Source organism: Harpia harpyja, chromosome 19 (assembly GCF_026419915.1).
Source record: "Harpia harpyja isolate bHarHar1 chromosome 19, bHarHar1 primary haplotype, whole genome shotgun sequence".
Classification (NCBI taxonomy): Eukaryota; Metazoa; Chordata; class Aves; order Accipitriformes; family Accipitridae; genus Harpia; species Harpia harpyja.
In genome coordinates, this window is record NC_068958.1 from 4,969,183 (window position 1) to 4,989,933 (window position 20,751).

Below are 20,751 nucleotides of genomic sequence, written 5' to 3' on the forward strand. Positions count from 1 at the left end.
GAGCGGAGCCAGTCTTAGCAGCCAAACACACACGGGGCGATTGGGCGGGGGGGGGGGGGAAAGGGGCTCCGTGCCGTTCAACCTCCGCCCTGACAGGCCCCACGCCTCCGCCGCGACACCGGCCTAAACCCACACCGGCTGCCGGGCCCTCACCGGGGCTAGGCCGCGGCCTCGCCCGCCCGGCGGGCCCCGCAGCCCGGAACCGAAGAACGGGTCGACGTTCCCCGCCGGGCCGGTGCGGCGCTGCGCGGTCCCGCTCCCGGCGTGGCGGGGAAGCGGTAGCCCCGGCCCGCTTCGGACTGGCTCCCCCCGCCCCGGCGAAGGGGTCGGGCGGCATGGCGAGGCAGAGCCCCGCGGAGCCCGAGGCGCCGGGGCCGAGCGCCGCGGCCCGCGGGAAGGGCAGGAGGAGGAGGAGGAGGAGGAGGAAGGTCTGGCGAGGCGGCGGGGAAACGGCGACGGGGGCCGGGCCGAAAGGGCCCGACATGGCGGCGGGGGCAGCTCCCCCCCGCAGCCCCCGGGAGTTCTCTTCCAACTGGAAGGCGCTGCAGGAGGTGAGGGGGACCGGGGGGGGGGGGATTCGCCATCCCCCGGGGGTCTGAGACGGGGAAGCCGCCCCGGGCGGGCCGGGGCCATGCCGTCATTCTCTGACTGCAGTTCCACTTTGTATGTAGTAATTAAAAACAGACAAACAAAATCATCTTTTTGTCACTAGAGTGCTGCGGGCAGGGATGTGGGGTGTCCCGTTGGAGGTAATGCCCCAGAGCCATTTAGAGAGTGCAGGGCCTCACCTGGCACTAAGTCAGAATGCCTGGAGACCTCGGGACGATGGCAGGGTCAGAAACGGAGGGACAGAATCAATCCTTTTTTCCTTTTTTTTTCTTTTTAGGTACTGAAACAAAAGGCCAAGAACTCCAGCGAGTCCATCTCTACGTGTCAAACATACACCAAAAAGAAGCATCCACTCAAAGCGGGAAAGAGCCAAGAAGTTCCAGCCATCAATGGGAACAGGAATGTGGTAAAGGCCAAATCCACAAATAAAATGGACAGTGGTTCTGCTAAAGACAATCCTCCTTTGGCTAAGCCAAAATCCAAGAGGGTTGCAATGGATACGAATTTAAATGGCACCAAAAGCGACAGAAAAGGCTGCAAGGAAAAAAAGAAAAACGGCAATATTTTAAAGGAGAAAGATGATATAAAACATAAGAGGAGGAAAGCTGAAGAACATGTGGAGCAGCAACCCAAAGAGTGAGTACTTCAGACATCATACAAGTATGTGAATATCTATTTTGGGAGGTGTACATAAGGAGCACAGAGCAGTACATTCAAAACAGCTGCACTCTTCCAGACTAAGTTTTGGGAGAAATAAGATGCATGCTGCCCTTCTCCTCAGATATAGCAACAAACCTGCATAGGCGACAGTACTAGACTGATTTTCACAGAGCTAATTTCTTGATTTAAAAAATAAATATGCTTCTTCTACACTATCAAAATGCAAGACTGCTTTAAGACCGTTAAATGTAATTAAATCTGTACTTACCAGGGCTGAAATCTGGTTTGATGATGTTGACCCAAAAGATATCGAAGCCGCAATAGGACCTGAAGCAGCAAAAATTGCTAGAAGAAATCTGGGACTTGAAACGGGCCAATCCAAACAGTCTGTGGAGCAGGTGCTGGTTAAAGAAAAGGCTTCTGAAGGGTGAGTGGCATTCTAGCGGGAAGGATGGCAGCACAGGCATCAAGATTATCTTCTAATAACTGATTTGCAGGTGCACAGCGTAAGCTGACATCTCCCCGAGTCTGCTGACAGACAAACTGTTAAGTTTTCCCCATTCGTATCAATGTGTGAACCTTGTAAACTCCACTGTGTGGTCCCTGTAACAGAGGTGTCACCAAGCTGTCCTTTTGTCGTTTAGGCTGACACGAGCAGTAGCCATGGACTGTGAGATGGTGGGAGTGGGACCCAAGGGTGAAGACAGTATTGTGGCTCGTGTGTCCATCGTGAACCAATTTGGAAAGTGCGTTTATGACAAGTATGTCAAGCCTACAGAAGAGGTGACTGATTACAGAACAGCTGTTAGTGGCATACGCCCTGAGAATATAAATACAGGTAGGAGTTTTTTTTCCCAAAAAAATGTTCTTTAAGGAGGGAAAATTTAACAGGCTATCACAGAAGCCTCGTTGGCTGAGCTTGGAAAAGTTTTAGACCTATTTTGAGAAATGGAAAACAAAATGTAGTCTGAATGCTAAGATAAATTGCGGGAAGAAGTACTTTTAACAGAGCGGTCACTAATGCCCTAGAAGAAGTGAACTTGTGGATTATGGTATGGCAGTAATAGGAAGTTTATTTCCTTTTAGTGCTACACTCTTTCTGGAATTCTCTATGCTCTTCTAACAAGCAGAGGATTTAGTGTACTGTACAAATTTGTGTAACTACGGTCCCAAAGATACAATTGCCTTCACAAAAAAGATGCAATGTTTTAACTGTAGCTTGCTTAGTTGTCTTATGCATCTAATGGAAAGCCTTTCATTATGTGGTATTTTTAGGTGAAGATTTTAAAACAGTTCAGAAGGAGGTCGCCGACATCTTGAATGGAAGGATTTTAGTTGGGCATGCTTTACGCAATGATCTAAAGGTACATGGCTGCAGCTTTGTTATTTTGAAGACAAGGCGCCAAAAATTTAAGATCTATTAAATTTCTAATACATCTTTCTGGATCAGATGCACATACCTAAACTCCTAGGAACTACAGCTTTATCACTGTTATCTCAGTTTCTTGTCATGTCATGCTGCACCAATTATAGCTCTAGTCACTTGCCCACTAAAGTTCTCCAGCTTCCAAACTCTGTGGCTAATAGCACTGATCTGCTTACTGAAGAGCCAGGAAAGAAATACAATGATGAAAAAACTGTTTGCATGCTTTCCTTAGTACCCAAAGCTCAGCAGTCTGGTCGTCGTTACCAGAGACAGGTATCTTATGTCCTGCTGTACCAGCACTGCAGGTAGTCTCCACAGGTGGTGCCTCCAGATTCAGTTCTGTTTCCCATGCTAAGTAGAAGTGTGGTTCTTGAATCCAGGCAGTGTCTGGATGATTGTGGTCTTGTCCATTCATGGTTTTGAACTATCTCTTATAACGGATGGAGGAAAACAGCAGAAGCTGTACATGCAGCTGTACAAAGTTTCATGCAACAGCATGCTTTGGACTGGAAATATAATTTCTTTTAGGTCCTATTTCTTGATCATCCTCAGAAGAAGATACGTGACACACAGAGATACAAGCCTTTCAGACAGAGAGTCAAGGTAAGAAACTGACTCTTGAGCTGCTGACTCCCAGCTGGTAGCTCTCTCCTACACTTGTCCCCACCTGACCCTGTTCCTCCTTTCCTGAAACAGGGATGCCTGCTTTTTGTTGCTTGAAAATGCTAGTCTAGTTGAATGCTTACTTAGTGTTTGAAATATATCAATAAGTTACTTAGTTCAGTACAAACATTGCCAGTAACACCTGTGCACAAAATTCATTGGCTTTCCCATTCTTTAGCAGTTGCATGGTCTTCATAATGCTCTTCTGGATAGCTAAATAAGATGCTACAGTTCTACTTAGAGTAAGTCTTGTCTCCTCAATGGTATTGTTTCCATAGGGATGTAAAAAAAATAGATGGCTTCAAGTTTCTGCTTAGACTGCAGGAGTAAAGGTTCAGATTATAGGGAGGTATTTTAAGTTTCGTAACTCTATACTCAGGTTTTCTTTTTCACAAAAAAGCACCCCAAACGCAAATCTTAGGGTTATGTTAATATACATAAAATCCTTTCAGCAGTGCATCCATAAATCTCATAATTCATGAATTCTTCTTGCCAGTTCACCAGTAGAAGCTGAGATGTGCTATACTTTACTGAGGCATACACTTCAACTAGTATTTTTATATGTATACACATATATATATTTCAAGTAGTGCGAGACAGCATGAGTCTATCTTTTCTATTTCTAGAATGCACGGCCATCATTGAAACTGCTCTGTGAGAGACTGCTAAATGTTCAAGTGCAGACATCAGAGCACTGCTCGGTATGTATCTCATCAGAACATACATTTTTGGGTAGATCAACAAGGTACTACACATTAGCTCTAGGATCTAAGTTCAATCCAGAATGCTGGGGCTTCATTTCAGCCTCTCAATGAAAATTAGCAAGCTCTGCTTGGACACCAGCATGCAGTAAGATTGCCATCTAAGCTTGCTTACTTACTGTTACGTGTCTCCTACCGCTTGGATTATTTCCTTAACTTCTTTTGCACAAGTCAACTGTATTTTGTTTAAATATTAATTCTTGTTATTTTAAGATCCCCGAGGAAAAAAGTAATTCTCAGGTATCGACTGCTTACCTTAAAAGCAGCATTCTGCACTGTTGTACTATGGCAGGTTGGATAAAATAGCGTGAGCGCCTACTACTGAATGTCAGCAGTTAGTTCCTTTCTTTCAGTGGACAGGAGGATACAATAGAGGAATGGACTGAAAAAGCAGGGCAAATTGTGAGGGTATCTCCAAGATACTGTATCAAGAGTATTTTTTCATTATGGCTTTCCAAGTCACGATGAGTATCCTAGTTTCAGCTGGGATAGAGTTAACTGTCTTCCTAGTAGCTGGCACGGTGCTATGTTTTGAGTTCAGTATGTGAAGAATGTTGATAACACACTGATGTTTTCAGTTGTTGCTAAGTAGTGTTTAGACTAATGTCAAGGATTTTTCAGCTTCTCATGCCCAGCCAGCAAGAAGGCTGGAGGGGCACAAGAAGTTGGCACAGGACACAGCCAGGGCAGCTGACCCAAACTGGCCAACAGGGTATTCCATACCATGGGACGTCCCATCCAGTATAGGAACTGGGAGAGTGGGGGCGGGGAATCGCCGCTCGGGGGACTAGCTGGGTATTGGTCATGAGCAATTGCACTGCGTGTCATTTGTATATTCCAATCCTTTTATTATTGCTGTTGTCATTTTATTAGTGTTACCATTATCATTATTAGTTTCTTCTTTTCTGTTCTATTAAACCGTTCTTATCTCAACCCACGGGTTTTGCTTCTTTTTCCCGATTTTCTCCCCCATCCCACTGGGGGGGGGAGCGAGTGAGTGGCTGCATGATGCTTAGCTGCTGGCTGGGGTTAAACACGACAATGAGAAAGAGCAAGTGCATAGCCTTGTGGTGGGCCATGCATTCTGAATACATATTCATCCCTTCTACCAGTCACAGAACCTAAATCTAGAAAGAAATTATGAAATGTTACTGGAAAGGATGTATTAAAATGATGGAAGATTTAGCTGCTTATTAATAATAACGTTCTTAAACCATATCAACTATGTTTCATTAAGCCTCCTGTTTGTTCTGTTCTGTTTTAGATTCAGGATGCACAAGCAGCTATGAGACTCTACACCTTGGAGAAAAAGAAATGGGAAGCTGCTGTTAAGAACAAATCTAACAACAAAAATTGTAAAACTTGAATGGTGTTTATCTGCAGCATTTGCTGGTTTCATGTCACATTCCAGGGCAAATTCAGAGATAACTCAGAACTGACAGCAGCTACTTCATAAAATCAATCAAAAGACAATACTTCCTAACCTGGTACATGAATGCTGCCATACCAAAATACTGCTAGTATCTCCTTTCTGGATGGTACTTACGCCTAATGTCTACTACTGTGTTTAAACAATACTTGTAACAAATGCCTGCATTTGTGAAGTACTTCATCAGTTCAATTTCTGCAAAGGAAATACACACTGAATAAGTTAAAGTGTTTTTAAATTACAATAGATGAAGGAAGAAACTGTCATTGCTTTGCTGAAACTCCCAAGACTAAAATCTTTATTTCAAGTATTTTAAAGTCTACAAAGTAAGGTGAATTCTTAATTGTTGCTGTTAGTCTCTCAGTTGTGGTACCTAAATCAACAGAATATATAACTGTTTATATATTATTAATGGCCCAATATTAATCTTTCTGGTCAGAAAAATCTTTTAAAATATTTCTGGAGGATCCAAGCTTTTATATTTGAGCCAGAAGTGTACAAGTCTTGTTCTTATACAAAAAGGTTTTCTTTCACTTCTGCAGTTTCAAAAGCGTTGCATCCACAAGGGTCATTATCTCCTGGAGAGAAATGTGAGAATTGTCAAAACAAGATTACCTTGTTGTTTCACTTATTTTTATATTCCTTTATTAATAAAAACACTGTGTCTAACATAGGTCTTTAAAGTGAGTGGTGTTTTAAACATGTGTGGGGTCTGATTCTACAAAATCCAAAGCAACTGTAATTGCCAGACTGAATACTAATGCTGTGATTTAAATAATCTACATGGATACTGGAAGGTGACAAGGAATGGGTTTCAGAGATTTAGCAGTTGCATGTCGCACACTGTATTGTCAGAATGAGAGTGTTCTGGTCTTGTCTGTCAACAGGGGACACAGGGAACAAATTACGTTTACAACAGAAGAGGGAGCTTTCTTCCCTTTTGTGATTCTTTTTCTGCACTACCTTGTAACTGCAGCGTCCATTAAATTGGTACAGGCAATGCCTGCAGGAGACACCGGAGAACAAGTTTGTGTGTAACTATCTTTGAGACAAATTATGTAAGTAGGCTAAATGCATAACTAAAAAGAGCAAAGTTATAAGACTAACCAGTTTTATTGGCTTAATGAAAAAACTTGTAATTACTGGTTTCTTGACAGCAAGCCATTGCAAAGGAAATACTACTGTAACACATTAAATAGCTTGGATAACTGCTGTTGCTGGTGTTTCAAGTTATATTTTTCCAGTATGACTACTTGTTGGAATTTAATGTAAGTTAAATCTTCAGGCAAACTGTCACAAGGGTTTGTTTTGTTGTTTAGGGGTTGGTTTTTTTAAGCATGTTGCTTATAAAGCAAAAATAATTGGATGTAATATACTTAAGCTTTATTCCTGTAAACTTTAGCCTGTTTTGTTGTGAAGAATGTAGTAAATTAATGCAATGCAATGTTGCAAGAGACGAGAACAGTTTTAAAAAAATTACAGCATAAAGCATAAAGAAAAAAACTTCCAACTACTTGTTTCCAGTAGTTAGAAGTATTCTTACAAACTTACTCTTCAACCCATATATACATAATTCTGTGAATTTGCTGCACTATGTAATTCCAGCTATTTGAGAATGATAAAACCCATAACCAGAAGTAATATACTAAACATACACCCTTTATTATCACAGTGACTTCTACATACCAGGCGAGATGGAAAACGGCTTTTTATTTCAAACAGCAGTTCTTCCATTTTCTGGGACAGTAGATCTAGCACAACTTCATCTGTAAATGAACAGGGTAATTTACAGTTACAGCTGCCAATAGTTTCACCAGGAGCTAAAGGAGAGCAGAGAGAGGACAGATCTACACAAAGAGAAGGCAAGATAAGATGAAGTTACAACATTATAACATCAGAGTGGCATTTATTCAAGAACAAGTGGGATGAACTCTCAGTTCCAATTTATCCTCTCTCGGACACATAGTCTTCCCTGAGAGCAACTAACATGTCCCTGAGCAGCTACTGTTACGGTATTCTTTGCTACCTTTTGGGGGTGGGGGAGAGGAAGAGACTCTACAAGTAACACCACCATCTCACCGTACTGAACCATCTCGTTAGCCAGCATACAGATACTTTCCACCACTTCTAGATCATCAAAGTGAAGGTGATAGGCATCTTTGATCACGTTTATTCCACTGCCTTTTGAATCCGTTATAAATCTCAAAGCTGATATTTCTGAAAGGGAGACAAACACTGCTGGGCTAATCGGTAGCTGCAGACTGCATTATCTGTTTTCCAACCCCCTGCTGCAGGTAGCACACGTGTAATATTTTTCCAGGAAGTCGTGCCTGTTATTTTCAGTCTTCCTAAAAGCTATTCTGAAGAATATTTGGGCAACAAGTAGAAAACCATATATGCAGCTGACACTGTCACACACGGCAGAAGCTATTTTAATGTTTATTGTTTTCACATTGATTTAACTGTGTAAAAGGGTAGAGCTCAAACAACTTCATCATAAAATAAATAACAAAACACTCTCAAGTTACTAATAGATCAGATTGTGCTGATCTAATACTTCTCATACATGCATGCTGGGTCCATGGGAAGAAAAAAATTGACACCTCCAGTTTCACTATTTGCTCTTCCAGTCCTGCAAGAAAAGATTAACTCAGGAGAGCAGATGTCAATCCCAATCCCACTTTGAACTATACAGAAACATCCACTTCTGAGCTGATCTGCAATTAATAAAAAAAAAAAAAAAAAAAAAAAAAGAATTGCTGAATGTTACCAGATAGCCTTAGCAGGCTTGCTAATGCCAAGCAGGCATTCTTCACCAGCACTGGTCTTTCTGGGTTCATCCTGAGCACATCCAGCAGAAGCACTGTTGTGGGCTCATACTCATTTTCAGTTAAGCAACCTTTAAAACAAACAAACAAACAATCAAAACAACAAACAAAAAAACCACAAACAAACCCCCTAAACTTCAATATACTCAAAAGCCTTTAAAACAAGACTCATCATCATTCCAACTTCTGCCTCCTGTTTCTGAAATGACTTCTTAATCATGCAATAAGTTACAAAGAAAGCATGTGAAAACCTGTATTGCAGTAAAAAAGGCCTAATAAGGTCTTATCATGAGTTGATCCAGCGGTCTAGGAGAATTTTCTGATACATCCTCTATGTCAAGATGCCCCTTCATTCTCCAAGCCAAAAGGAATAGAGAGTCCTGAATACTCAACCTATTCTGCTGGCAGGTACTAGAAACAAGATTGCTTAGGGTGTCTTACTCAGCTCTTCCTAGTGGAACAATGGCATAAGCGCCAGGCGGTAGGTAAACATATGGCAATATTCTTGCATGAGAAAGAAATAAGACAGAGTAGTACTGCAAGGATGCGTTTCTTAGTGCAACATGATAATGAAAGAGATATGCATTTTATTTTTTAATCTGAAATACTGTTCCCAATCTACAAAGCAAATGGCATAAAAACAAACCTCCCAGCCCATGCTGCACAACACTAACACTGTGTTCAAAGGAGTAACACAAATGGGATTCTTGGTCTCAAGAAATAAGCCAGAGAGAATGCTCTGCACAACATGGGTTGCTGTATCTGCCCATCATTACAGTAACCATTAGCAGTATCTAGTTATATAATTGCTACAGCTCATCAAAAATAGCTTCATTAGGGAGTGTTAGAGAGCAAGTGCAGGGAAGACTGGTTAAGAGACGATGCAAATTCCGAACTCTGCTGCCATCTGCAGAGCCTGCTAAGGCCAAGCAGCCTGTATTTCAGGGATCACCACTGACAGCATTCTGCATGCCAGCCTTTTCCATGCACAAGGGACAAGAAGGCTGGGAAAACACACCTTGGAGTGACAATGCCCATAGAGCCGAGCAAGCAGACTCCGTAACTCTTCCATTCTGCAGGTGCTCTTGAAGGACCGCAGAGGTAACAGGCACAGCGCTTTTCAGCAATGCTTGGTCTACATTATTCTCTGAATTACCATAACAAAAAGCAAATGCATCAAGCAGTTATTTAATCAAGTAATAATATCATAAGCACATTGTATGTCAAATTATATCAGTAAAACCTTCAAGGGTGATGGCATTGGAGTAATGCAACATTGTTTTAGTATGGACAACAGCAGAGGGAAGGAACCCAAAATGTACAAAAACAAATCAAATTTTACAGGACTAATAAACAGCAATGTTTATTGCAGAAACTTCTCCACGAACTAGTTTTCTTTGCCATTTAAACTATACATGGGGATCACAGCAAGAGACCTCCAAAAATAACCACCTTTTTGACAGAATACGGTCTGCAGGATGGATATTTAGCTGGTCACATAAATGGGTGGTTTGTTGCACAGAGGGAATAAAACACACCAAGTGCAATTGTGAACATTCTGTGCTTTCAGCATTCCTTGATGATTAGAATACCACAGACCTATACAAGAACATATCACAGAAACAAATCTCCTAAAAAACTCCCAGTGCGGTCTCCTAAGAAGGGGTCAGCTCAAGCAATCACCCATGGCTCTCCAACACTGTGGGATGATGCTGGTTTAGTTCCAAGGCAATGGGAAGAGTACGCTTGCCACCTTGCCAATCACATTTCTTTTGGAAAAGCAAGTCTCTAGATGTCCAACTCAAGATTCAGCCCAGTGCTGCCAAGAGAAGTGCAATGCAAAGAAATAAGATGCTATTAATTCCAAATGCTATTCTGATAACTAATCTAATATGCTGTTTGCACTGCACTCCCTCCACCAAGAGCAGAGTAAAACCATGACTGACAAACCAGAAACTGTGTGTACCCTTTCATTTCTGACAGTCTGTTCACAAGCCATATCTTGGCCCAAACAGTAAAAATTTGACTTTGACACCTTATCACAAAAAGGGTTGCTAAAAAGTCTGCATTAGTTTTTAGTTTTCTCCCATTTAAGTCTGGATCACTTAAAGTTATTCTAGTAGTGCTGTGGAGACATCTCTCCAGAATGGGAGAAAGAAGAAAAATCCAGTCCCAGCAACAGGAATGTCTGAACTCAATTAGGCACAATACCTGCTGCCTTTCAGTCACATCACATGAGTCTAGGCACAATACTTGCTGTGTTCTGCTTACCACTCACAGCCAAGCTCCAGAGAACTCCACAGCAAGAGAGGCAGATCTTTTCATTATGAAGAAAATTTCTTAAAATTGACAGAAGGTCTGGAATTACTCCAACTTTCCTTAGATTCTCTGCAGCAACTTCTGAAAAACACAGAAAAAAAATTCTATAGAATCTGGTATTTTTGTCCCACTCACCGTCCTCACAACAGAGCGCGCTACTAACCATATTTAAACAGTGATAACAAACCAGTAACATGATACCATCAGCTGAACAAAAGAAAGCAAGAGAACAGACCGAATTCTTTAACAAGATGCGCTTAAGCATAGTGTTTAACACAAGTGACCCTTTCAAATGGATGTTTGGCCATCCCTTTTCCATACAGATCTGAAATTTACAGAGCAGAAAAGGAACCGAGAGAGTATAAATCACTATTTTTCAAATGTTTGCAATGTAGCAATTCAAGCTACCTCAGCTTCAGAATTAGGAAACACTGTATAAAAATAGTTTGGTCTTAGATGGTAAGTTTATTTGTACAGGACACTTTGTACATAATTTTTTTTTTTTAATTATCACCTTGCTGTTAAATCCTCTGTAACCATTTATAAAAAACAGTGTTCTGATGACTGTTTAACTGACACTGAAAACAAGTAAAAAATACTATAAATATTTAGCAATTACAACCTCAGGAGAAAAACCAAAGTAGAGAAATTAGGTAGAATGGGTTCAATTCACCATGGCACAGCCAAAAATAGAATCCAGGTTCTATGCCCTCATTTTCCCAAGCACTACTATTTGCATAGTTTGTACTTGTTTCCAAAACAAGATGAAATACAGGACCACTCTAATAGATACAAATCTGTAAGTACCTGAAGCCTCAGCAGTGTATCTCACACTTTCAGGAGTGTTATTTTACCAATATCTAGTCAATCTTACCAATAGTACTACTATTAAACTAATACCTACAGACATCCACATCTCTCGGTGAAATCATGAGTTCTGCATTATATCTTGGATTAGATTATAAAAGTCAAAACATAAGAATATTCACCAAAAATGAACAAGGTGACCCACCACTGGCTGAAATCATCATCAACAATGTGCAGACCAATGAAAGTAACTCTTCATTTTCAGAGTATTTTCTCACTGTGTCTAACAGAGAGCTGGTCACATTCTCATCCAGGGCCACCACCACATTCTGTTCTAGAGTTGTCAAAAGTAAACATTTGAACAGAACAAAGATTTCAGTGGCTTTGAATGAAGTCTGAACCCCCTGCTGTCAGCATCAGTAAAACTTTCAATTAACAGCATTTTTTTCACATAACATATCCAGAAGTTACTTTAAATTTTCTTTTTCTGAAACACAATTCTTACTATTTTCAAGCTTGTATCATTATCAGGTGTTATTGGGGTGAATTGCCAAGAAAGTGACAGCAGGGACCACACAAGAGACCAAAAAACACTTTTATGGTTTGAAATTCAAATACCAGAACACTGAGAGTCTCTTATTTATGCACTCTAGTATATAACATGAAAACAAACTTAGTAGCCTAATATCAGTAGCCTGTATTAAAATTAACACTAATACAGAATTCATGTATGCCAGGCCTGAAGAAAGTCCATGAGAATCCAGACTCTTATTAAGGCTGGTTAAATTCCTCTATTACTTAAAATTCATCCCCTAAAATCATTACTGAATCCATTTTAAACCTTATCTGCTACATCTAACTTTACAAGAGATAGGCTGCATTAACCAGAATAAGCTGGAAGTCTTGTAACTGTACCTTGACTAAGAATTTCAAGCAATAAACTGCAACCATCTACTTGTAACTTGAGAGAATCTACATGAGTCTTCATGGCAAAAGTGATCAATTCCGTGAACGTTCGCAGATAGGGCAAGGCTGTGGGGTAAAGAAATTGTTTGAGACAACATTCAGTTACACAGTTTAGAATGCTCAGTGGGTATCTATACTCCAAAACACAAAAGTTGCAGTTTCAAATAAATTTGAGTCCCTATGGACGATGTGATACAGCAGAACAACATTCTTAAATCAAAGAGAAGAAAGTGCAACTACAGATGGAACAATACAGAGTGAATTTTGTAGTCTCTGTGGGATATGACTCTTATTAAAGACAGCTGCAAGGCTATGCAAGCTAAATGTAGCCAGCACGTTCCTCATTAAGTCACACTGGCATTGTTCACCAGTCATGTAGCAAGTTGTGGGGTAGAACATTGTGCATGAGCCCAAAACCATGCTTTTCAGAACCTGTGGAGGAAAGTATTTAATCAGGTTTCCTAATTCTAGGAAGACTTTGAGCTTTTGGAATAGTTAATACAGCTATTCAGTGTATACACAAATACATGATAAAATGTTGACAAAAAACTGGGATCCATTTTGAGCACCTTCAAAGATGTGAGCATCAGTCATGGCAAGCCACGGTGCATAAGTGCCAAACAAGTCAGTCAGATGTGGCATAGCCTTGTATTGCTGTCAACAGGATTGAATGAGAATCATGAAGATCCATTCATTCTGTTATTTATAACCAAAGCCTGCTGTATTACTGAGTAAAGATTTCTTCAGTAACAGAGCTGAAGGTACAGGTAACTCTAAGGAAAAAAAAAGTATTATTCTTTTTCCTTATCAATTACAGATATGAACACCCCTGTGTTTCAACATCATAAGCCAATGCCAGCATTAAAATGCTATCACTATCAAATAACAGTGCATTTTATAACTGAGATAACATGGTGCTTTGAAAATATTAATCTTGATCTGACATTAATCTGAAAAATGTGCAGATGCTGGGAGAAAATATACAGTCTTCACTCACACAGCTTTACTAGACACATGCAGCTTCCTTTTGCTCTATCAGTCTTACAGCCCTAGGCATTACCCCCAAGTTGCCCCAACACTGATATGAATTACCTTCCTCAAATGTCAGTTTGCCAATTCACCTTAGTTGCCAATTAAAATATCACTAAGTTTTTTTTCCAGTGTCCATTTTTCTTATCCAGTAAAACACCTCTGCTGTTCAACAAAAGCATTTACAAAACAAGTACCAACACAATCACATCAACTAGTGGCCTATTCCAGTACATTCCAAAAAATGAGAAATAGGAAGAGAGCAATTTCATTCTCATTTATTGTCATGAGAAATCTTTTCCTCTTATCTCAAAATGTAAGGAAAGAGCAGAATAAATAAATTCATAAAATAGTGCCTTACCACTTTTATCTCTTATAAAGCGGGCAAGGTGCTGAATGGCTTTAGCCTGTACTTCTTCTATATCCCAGAAAGCCTGCATGAAATCTACATAAACCAAGAAAATTCTTCTAACCATTTGATACAAACACTTATAAAAAGGACTCAGGTTTTCTCTATTTTGTGCAAGATGTGAATTCATATAAATGAAAATAATGTAGTTTGTGATTGCTGAAGAGAGAAAAACTTTTCCCCAACACATCAAACATTTAAATATTACAAAGTGTTATGATTCACCTGTATAATCTGTGTATTTGGCATTACATATTTTGGGGACTTGTTGGAATATTAAATCAGAGCGGGGATAGGGGCTTTAAACGCATTATTCCAATAGCCTTTTCAGATTAAGATAATATCTTCCTTACTTAAAAGGAAAATAATGGAGCAGATCCTTTGTTGGCATAAATTGGCAAACATGTTAGAATGCAGACAAAAAAGTGGGGCTCCCCAGTTTTCTGAGGAATGATCTTGATCCCATTTAACTTGTGCAGTAGGCATGGCTGGTAATCTTATGAGGTTATAGAAAAGGCTGTACAGTGATCCTTCCTCCAAATAGCATCCCATTTTATTTCAAGTAAAATGAATGTCCAATAATTCATTTTCAAGTAGAATGCATGCTGACTGGACAACACATGGATTTATTTCCTACAAAAATCACCATTACATTAATCTTATTTTCCTTATTACCTAGAACACTTTCGATTCCTCCCTCAAGAAGCACATCTATTATTTTGGGAGGCAAAGACTTTTTCAGTTTTACTGAAGAGGCACCAGCAACAGTCAGGCATTCCCTAATAAATGGAACATCAGTCAGATCCCTAGAATTGAGACACAAAAGCAGTACCAGTAAGTTAGAACTGGTAAGTTAAAAAAAAATTTCTACAGGCTTTGTTTCATTTTGATATAAAAAGTTAATACTACTTCTTTGAAGACTGGATTATTTTTGACAGAACTTAAAACAATTTACTTCAAAACGGCTAATGAAAGAGCTTACACTGAGCAAGCCATGCTTAGGCTTCAAGTAAAATTGCATATAACATGATTTTATAGTGCAATGCCGCAAAAAAGGACACCTATGCATATCAGAATGCTCACTTCTGAATAAACACCAAGCCTTTGACTTTTTTAATAACTCAGTGTGTCAAGGCAGTAAGATCAGCAACTTTGACTCAATTTCTTTCAAACAGTAGCTAACATTCCCGTCTTTGTGAAGGTAGGTGGGGTTTAGAACAAAAAATAAAGGGAAAGCACCCAGAACTCACTTTGCTGTGGGTCTCATGCTGGGCTCAATCTGTAGCATCATAAATAAAATTGGAAATAAAGGCAAAGAGCTGTTATCTCCGTTTTGCATTAATGTCAGAACTCCCTCAAGACGGCTGGTATCCTGTCTGATATCCTGCAGTAATGAAGTTATCTCTTCTGCCTGTAAAGGGTATAGTATCAGAAGAGCTTTCACATCCTTGTTTACAGATATCCCGGTGGGCCCATGACATTTTAAATCTATAATGAAACATTACTACATACATTCAGAACAAAGCAGGTCGTCATGTCAAGTAGAATACAACCTAGAGACCAGATGTCAGATTTCTCAGTAAAAGAAAAAACAAATGTTTCTGGAGCCATCCAAGACTTGCTATCTGTTGAAAAAGAATCATACAGTAACGCTGCTGACGTTGTACTATACACAGTTTTTACTTGCACATGCGTGAACTGCAAGCAATTGTTTTATATCTAAAAATAATTTAGAGATATTCTGCAGAGACTAGACATTTTTCACTGGTGATATGCCACAAAAAAACACACTATAACTGATGAACAATTTTCTAAGATGTTACTGTATATGTATCAAGCTAAAAAGGATTCCAACTGTATCTGTTGCAGGGTTCTGAGACTCACAGACATATCTATAGTTTTCAATTGTGAATAGAATTAGTGCCGCAGGCAACTGCCTATGAATATCCTATTCATACGTTAGAAGACAAATAGTATAATGCGGAGAAAGGGGAGGGAAGATATTTTTTTCCTCTTTCACTGATTTTCCTGAGGACTAAAAATATCCACCATAACTGAATCTTTTAAAAATAAAGTAGAAAAAAAAAGTAAAACAAGTATCTACTTTCTTCCACTCTTATTTTCCATTTCATCTCATCTGTCATAAGTGTTTCTGTACTGAAGTCGCTAAGCATGAAGGATGCTTCACCAGTCACAAGTATGTTTGATGGCTTGAGATTTCTGCAACACAAATATTTTCTGTCAGCCTGTAAAATTAGAGTCTAAGGATATATAACTACAGGTTCCCAGCATCTTTACACATCAGAAGGTTTGGGGCTTTTGGGGGGGTGCAGGAGATTGTTGGTAGTGTGTGGTTGGGGGGAGCGGGGGGTGTTTTGTGTGTTTGGTTTTTTAAATACACAAATGATTATCAACTGAAATACAATTATTTTCCTCTTTTATTGTGAAATGCTTTAAAATTTGTGACACAAATTTATCTGAACATGGAATGCAACGACTGTCTCTTACTTTAGATACACAAAGTATACGCTGTCCATCACAGCCACCAAACTGTAAGCATTAAAAGAAATGGTCAATATTCTAACGTTAAAATTAATATTAGAATTTTAGCACATTCAAAAAAAAAAACCAAAACAGAGAGAACACCTGGCTTAAATGGATAATATTAGACAAAACTCAAGAAACAGACAACTTCAGAAGTCACAGAAAACTAATCTACATATGAAGTCCGGAATTTCTACCTCCTTCTTCCCCTTTTGGAACAGTAAAATTCACTGCCTCTGAACAGCCATACTGAACCAACAGTCACTGCAAAGAACAGTGACCTATCAGACAAAGAGTACAAGATTTCTACTCACCTGTGGAAAATACTTTGTTTGTGTATATAAAACAAAGCATCCACCATCTGCCCCAGGAACTTCACAATCACCTGTTGAAGGGAACCTACATGAAAGTGTAACAGAGTAACTTCCAAATATCCTTTGGAAGATAGCTTCCAAAAACACCCTTCAGCAAAACACTGTGCTTTGAAGATTTTGGGGAGGACTTTGAGAAAGACGGAATACAGAGGGAGATATAAAAAGAAGTGAGACTCTGTCAGTTTAACCAGATGCCTCTTCTGTACTTTTTACCATGTCCGCTATTTTTTCTGACTTCTGCCTTTTTTCCTTGATTACAGATGAAAGATCTCCTTGGCCTGAGTGCTGCATTACCAGACAAAGGAACAGAGATGATATCTGTAAGAAAACATTACACCAAAATTGTCTAATTGTTCACAGGTAGTAATATATTCAGGAAGAAAGATAAAACCGAGCACTTGGCCAAACTGGTGGGTGTGATGTTCGCCAATACCAAGGTGTTCTAAGATGATTAATCTCTCACAGAGGAGACTATTTACTTTCTTTTATTAAAAATACAGCATGTTTGGTTTGTTTTTTCTTAAAACAAAACACTATCAAGCATCTTATCTGAAGCCATATGGGACAATTCAAGTCAAATATACATCCATAAAATCAGCACAGATTTTGCCTGAGCACTGAATAAAATCTGCAAATAAATAAGTCAGGGCTTTCAGTTTCCTATAGTCTCTTATAAAAGGGTTTTCATGCAGGCATGAAAATCAGAATTGCACACTGATTCACAACAGAATCTGTGAGTCAGTGTGCAATACTGCCATGGACTCCAGATCTTCACAGCTTTTCAGCATGTTTATTCATGAGTTAAGAAAGCAGGCTTGTTTCAAATCAAATAACCTTTTTTAGCATCTCACACCAATAACCCCAAATTTAAACCTGCAAAAATGCTTACATGCCTACAACATTAACCATGTGTTCCAGTTTAGCCAATCCTATTTCATTCTCACCTCATTATCCCAAGTCACAAACAATTCCTTGTAAGCACAGATGTTTGAATGATGAAGTTTAAGCAAATCCCTTGCCTGCATATATAAAAATAAATATAAAATAAAAAATAAATAAAAAATAAAAAATAATAACTATAATGATAAAAATAAACTAAATAAAATAATGATAAGTTGATAATAATATATAATAATAATAAATAATAAAAAAATACAGAGAGCACTTTCTGTGGCTACACAGTCCCTCCCACTGAACATGACCTTAAATAATATCCTAAGCCAGTTCCTGACTCATTCATGTTACATGTCTGATCAAATCCTTTCAATGTGCAAGCCCTATTGTATATTTGTATGTACAAATGCCAAGTTAAGGAAAATATTTCAGTAAGACTCTACTCAATTTAATGCTCTAACAGCCTTGTGAGATTCAAGGATATAAACTGATCCTTAGGGAGATGATATGTAAACAACCCCCTTCATCAGTTCCTAATACCCAAACCTGAAAACACATCTTAGAATATGAAAGTCAAGATGATTTTTCCCACATAGCCATTATTTCCAGTAACCCCTGTGCAAGCTTGAACCACAGAAAATACGACACTACTGAGATGCTTATCTCCTTGAAGCTGGTTTCCATGTAAGGCTCTAACAATTACTGCAACAAATTTACTGATGATGTGAAAGGTAAAAAGAATTCAACTTATTCTCCTATAGTTGTGTTTGTGGCTGTGCAGACACAACAGAAGAACCAAGAGCCACACTCCCAGCTGGGACAACTGCATTTATTTCAATAGACACGTACCTCAGCAGAAAAATTGGATCAAACTTTATCAGTAAAGCCAGCCTCGGTACATAAAGAGGTCACCTCCCTTGAGTAGGATGAAGCATCTGTACCGGCATGTAGTCTTATCATTTTCAACTACAAATGTCATGCATACTGGACACTGTGAGACTAATCCATTATGTGCTACTTCACATATTTTGTTGAAACAAATTTTGAAATTTTAATACTATTTCTGATGCTGCTTCTTACTCGAGGCATTGAAACAAGTTTGCACACAAAAAAAAAAGTACAACTAAGGAAGAAAACCAATCAAACCATTCACATCAAAAAATGTCCAACTCTGAGAAATTAACATATAATGAAATATGTTAACTACAAATTGAGTTCTTAATAATAAACTATAAACATACCAAAGTTCTCCTTCAGCTTAAAGGCTAAAAGGATGAGCTTTGCTCTTTGTCTTCAGCACAAAACAAATATGAACACTGAAAAGGGACTATCCTCTGAGAACAGCTGTCCATTTGAATTTACATATTCAAATGTAGGAACAATTAATACAAAATCCTGGCCTGAGCACAAGCAGAGGGCAGGGAGAACAGCCCTCAGACAGTCCTACCTGATTTACATCTTGACTATTTACTTAGTTAATCCTTGTAGATAAAAGACTTTGTTCTGTTAAGACTTTGGTCTTTGTAAGTGAAGTAGTAAAGAACTGTACTGATACCTCCTTCAAGGCCTCATTTGCTTGCTTTTCCTCAATGCATTCAACCTGCACCAAACAAAGACAAGGATGAGATTGTAATATAGAGACAGGCGAACTTTAAGCCAGACCAATCTCTCCAAGATGACTGGAACTGCAAATTGTGTATGAATTGGCATAAATTTTCACTGATAACGCCAATCGCTAATGTTTGGAGCAGTCGTCTTGTTGGGAGATGGCCAGAAACAGAGCTTTAAGTGAGTGTGACAGCTAGCCAGTCCTTCTCCTGCATTGTCAAAGTAGCAGTAAGCTAAGGTGAAAACACACTGGATGGACCTAAATAGGCTGCTCCCCTTTTCCCATTTTTAACCTCAATATTCTTGCAAACTGATCTGAGTTTTCCAATTTCCAAAACAGTAGCACAGTAAGATGTAAGCCTACTCTTACCCAGGCCAAGCTGCCCAATGTGTTTGTCTCTGTTGCTATCAGAAGGGTCCATGGAGATGACAAACATGCCAATGGACTCTTGTTTTCCTAGCAACCCCTTTCTCACCTGCTTTATTATACATTTCTTCTCCACATCCTTTTCAGTTTTCAATTCAACTACCAGCATAGTGCCCAGCGCCCCAGGCTGGAGCTGCTCCAGCACCTGCGGAGCAGAGGAGAGACACTAACGCACTTGCTCAACTGCAAGCGGTAAAACAACCAAGGCAGAAAGCCCCTCCAAACCACTTTCCCACAGACACCCTCTACACAGCACACACCTCCAGTTCCCTGTGGCAGGACCACAGGCACCCCCACCCGCACCCCAACTCTCGAGAGGCACGCAGGCCTTGGCTTTCCCCTCCCTTCCAGAACTTTCCCCCTCATTTCCCCCCCCCCCCCGGCTAAGCACAACACCCCCATCTCCCCAGGGCCATCCACACCCCAGCGCTTCCCTCCCTGGGACCATGCAGGTCCCTTCCTCAGGGTCACTTACACCCTCTCCAAGGCCACGCACCCCCCAGGGCCACTTACGCTCTCTCCCCATGGCCATGTACTACCCCCACGGGTACCTACACCCCCCCCAGGCCACAAAGCCCTCCCCACGGCCGCGTACCCCCTCCAGGGCCACCGACACCACCCACAAGGCTGCAGCCACCCCCTTCCCACCGGACAGGGCGCGACCCTTCGGGCAGCACCTCATATTTCTCCATGGCGGGACAGGGCCCGACCTCCCTGTGAGGCAGGACGGGTGGGGAGGAACCCCCAGGCCCAGGGCGGGAGCAGCCCCTCAGCCACTGGTAAGAGATGCCCAACAGGGCAGGGAGAGGCAGGAGCACTTCCCCTTTCCCTCAGCCTGCACTTTCAGCTCCAAAAAAGCGCCGTTATAGACCCCCGAGCCACAGCAAAACCGTGAAAAAAAAAAAAACGGCCACCGCCCAACCCCTCCGAAGTCTCTCCTCCTCGGGCGGCGCGGCTCCTTTAAGATCTCGGCGCGGAGGTGGGCGGGCCAATGACCC

General features: G+C 40.4%; 2 protein-coding genes across 6 annotated transcripts; one reads left to right on the forward strand and one right to left on the reverse strand.

The window, feature by feature from the left end:
* The first annotated feature begins 68 nt into the window (after positions 1 to 68).
* REXO4 (REX4 homolog, 3'-5' exonuclease) lies at positions 69 to 6,221 on the forward strand. The gene is made up of 8 exons (XM_052814577.1): positions 69 to 551; positions 887 to 1,245; positions 1,541 to 1,696; positions 1,914 to 2,107; positions 2,545 to 2,633; positions 3,224 to 3,298; positions 3,985 to 4,059; positions 5,384 to 6,221. Exons 1-8 carry the CDS (start codon positions 336 to 338, stop codon positions 5,483 to 5,485), a joined length of 1,266 nt encoding a protein of 421 aa, XP_052670537.1. The 5' UTR covers positions 69 to 335; the 3' UTR covers positions 5,486 to 6,221.
* STKLD1 (serine/threonine kinase like domain containing 1) lies at positions 5,962 to 20,664 on the reverse strand. Of its 5 annotated transcripts, none has more exons than XM_052814571.1 (19): positions 20,431 to 20,664; positions 19,803 to 19,898; positions 19,274 to 19,318; positions 17,769 to 17,843; positions 17,038 to 17,142; positions 16,765 to 16,835; positions 16,011 to 16,126; positions 15,419 to 15,531; positions 15,157 to 15,317; positions 14,582 to 14,712; positions 13,859 to 13,942; positions 12,418 to 12,534; positions 11,708 to 11,836; positions 10,648 to 10,776; positions 9,395 to 9,523; positions 8,319 to 8,447; positions 7,628 to 7,765; positions 7,235 to 7,368; positions 5,962 to 6,126 (listed from the first exon to the last, which is right to left on the reverse strand). In XM_052814571.1, the coding sequence occupies exons 1-19, from the start codon at positions 20,443 to 20,445 to the stop codon at positions 6,079 to 6,081; spliced, it is 1,965 nt and encodes a 654-aa protein (XP_052670531.1). In that variant the 5' UTR covers positions 20,446 to 20,664; the 3' UTR covers positions 5,962 to 6,078. The 5 variants fall into 5 exon arrangements, with proteins under 5 accessions (XP_052670531.1, XP_052670534.1, XP_052670535.1 ...); XM_052814574.1 differs by having other exon boundaries at positions 5,978 to 6,126; positions 7,235 to 7,314; XM_052814575.1 differs by lacking the exon at positions 7,628 to 7,765 and having other exon boundaries at positions 6,018 to 6,126; positions 7,235 to 7,314.
* Between the last annotated feature and the right edge of the window lie 87 nt (positions 20,665 to 20,751).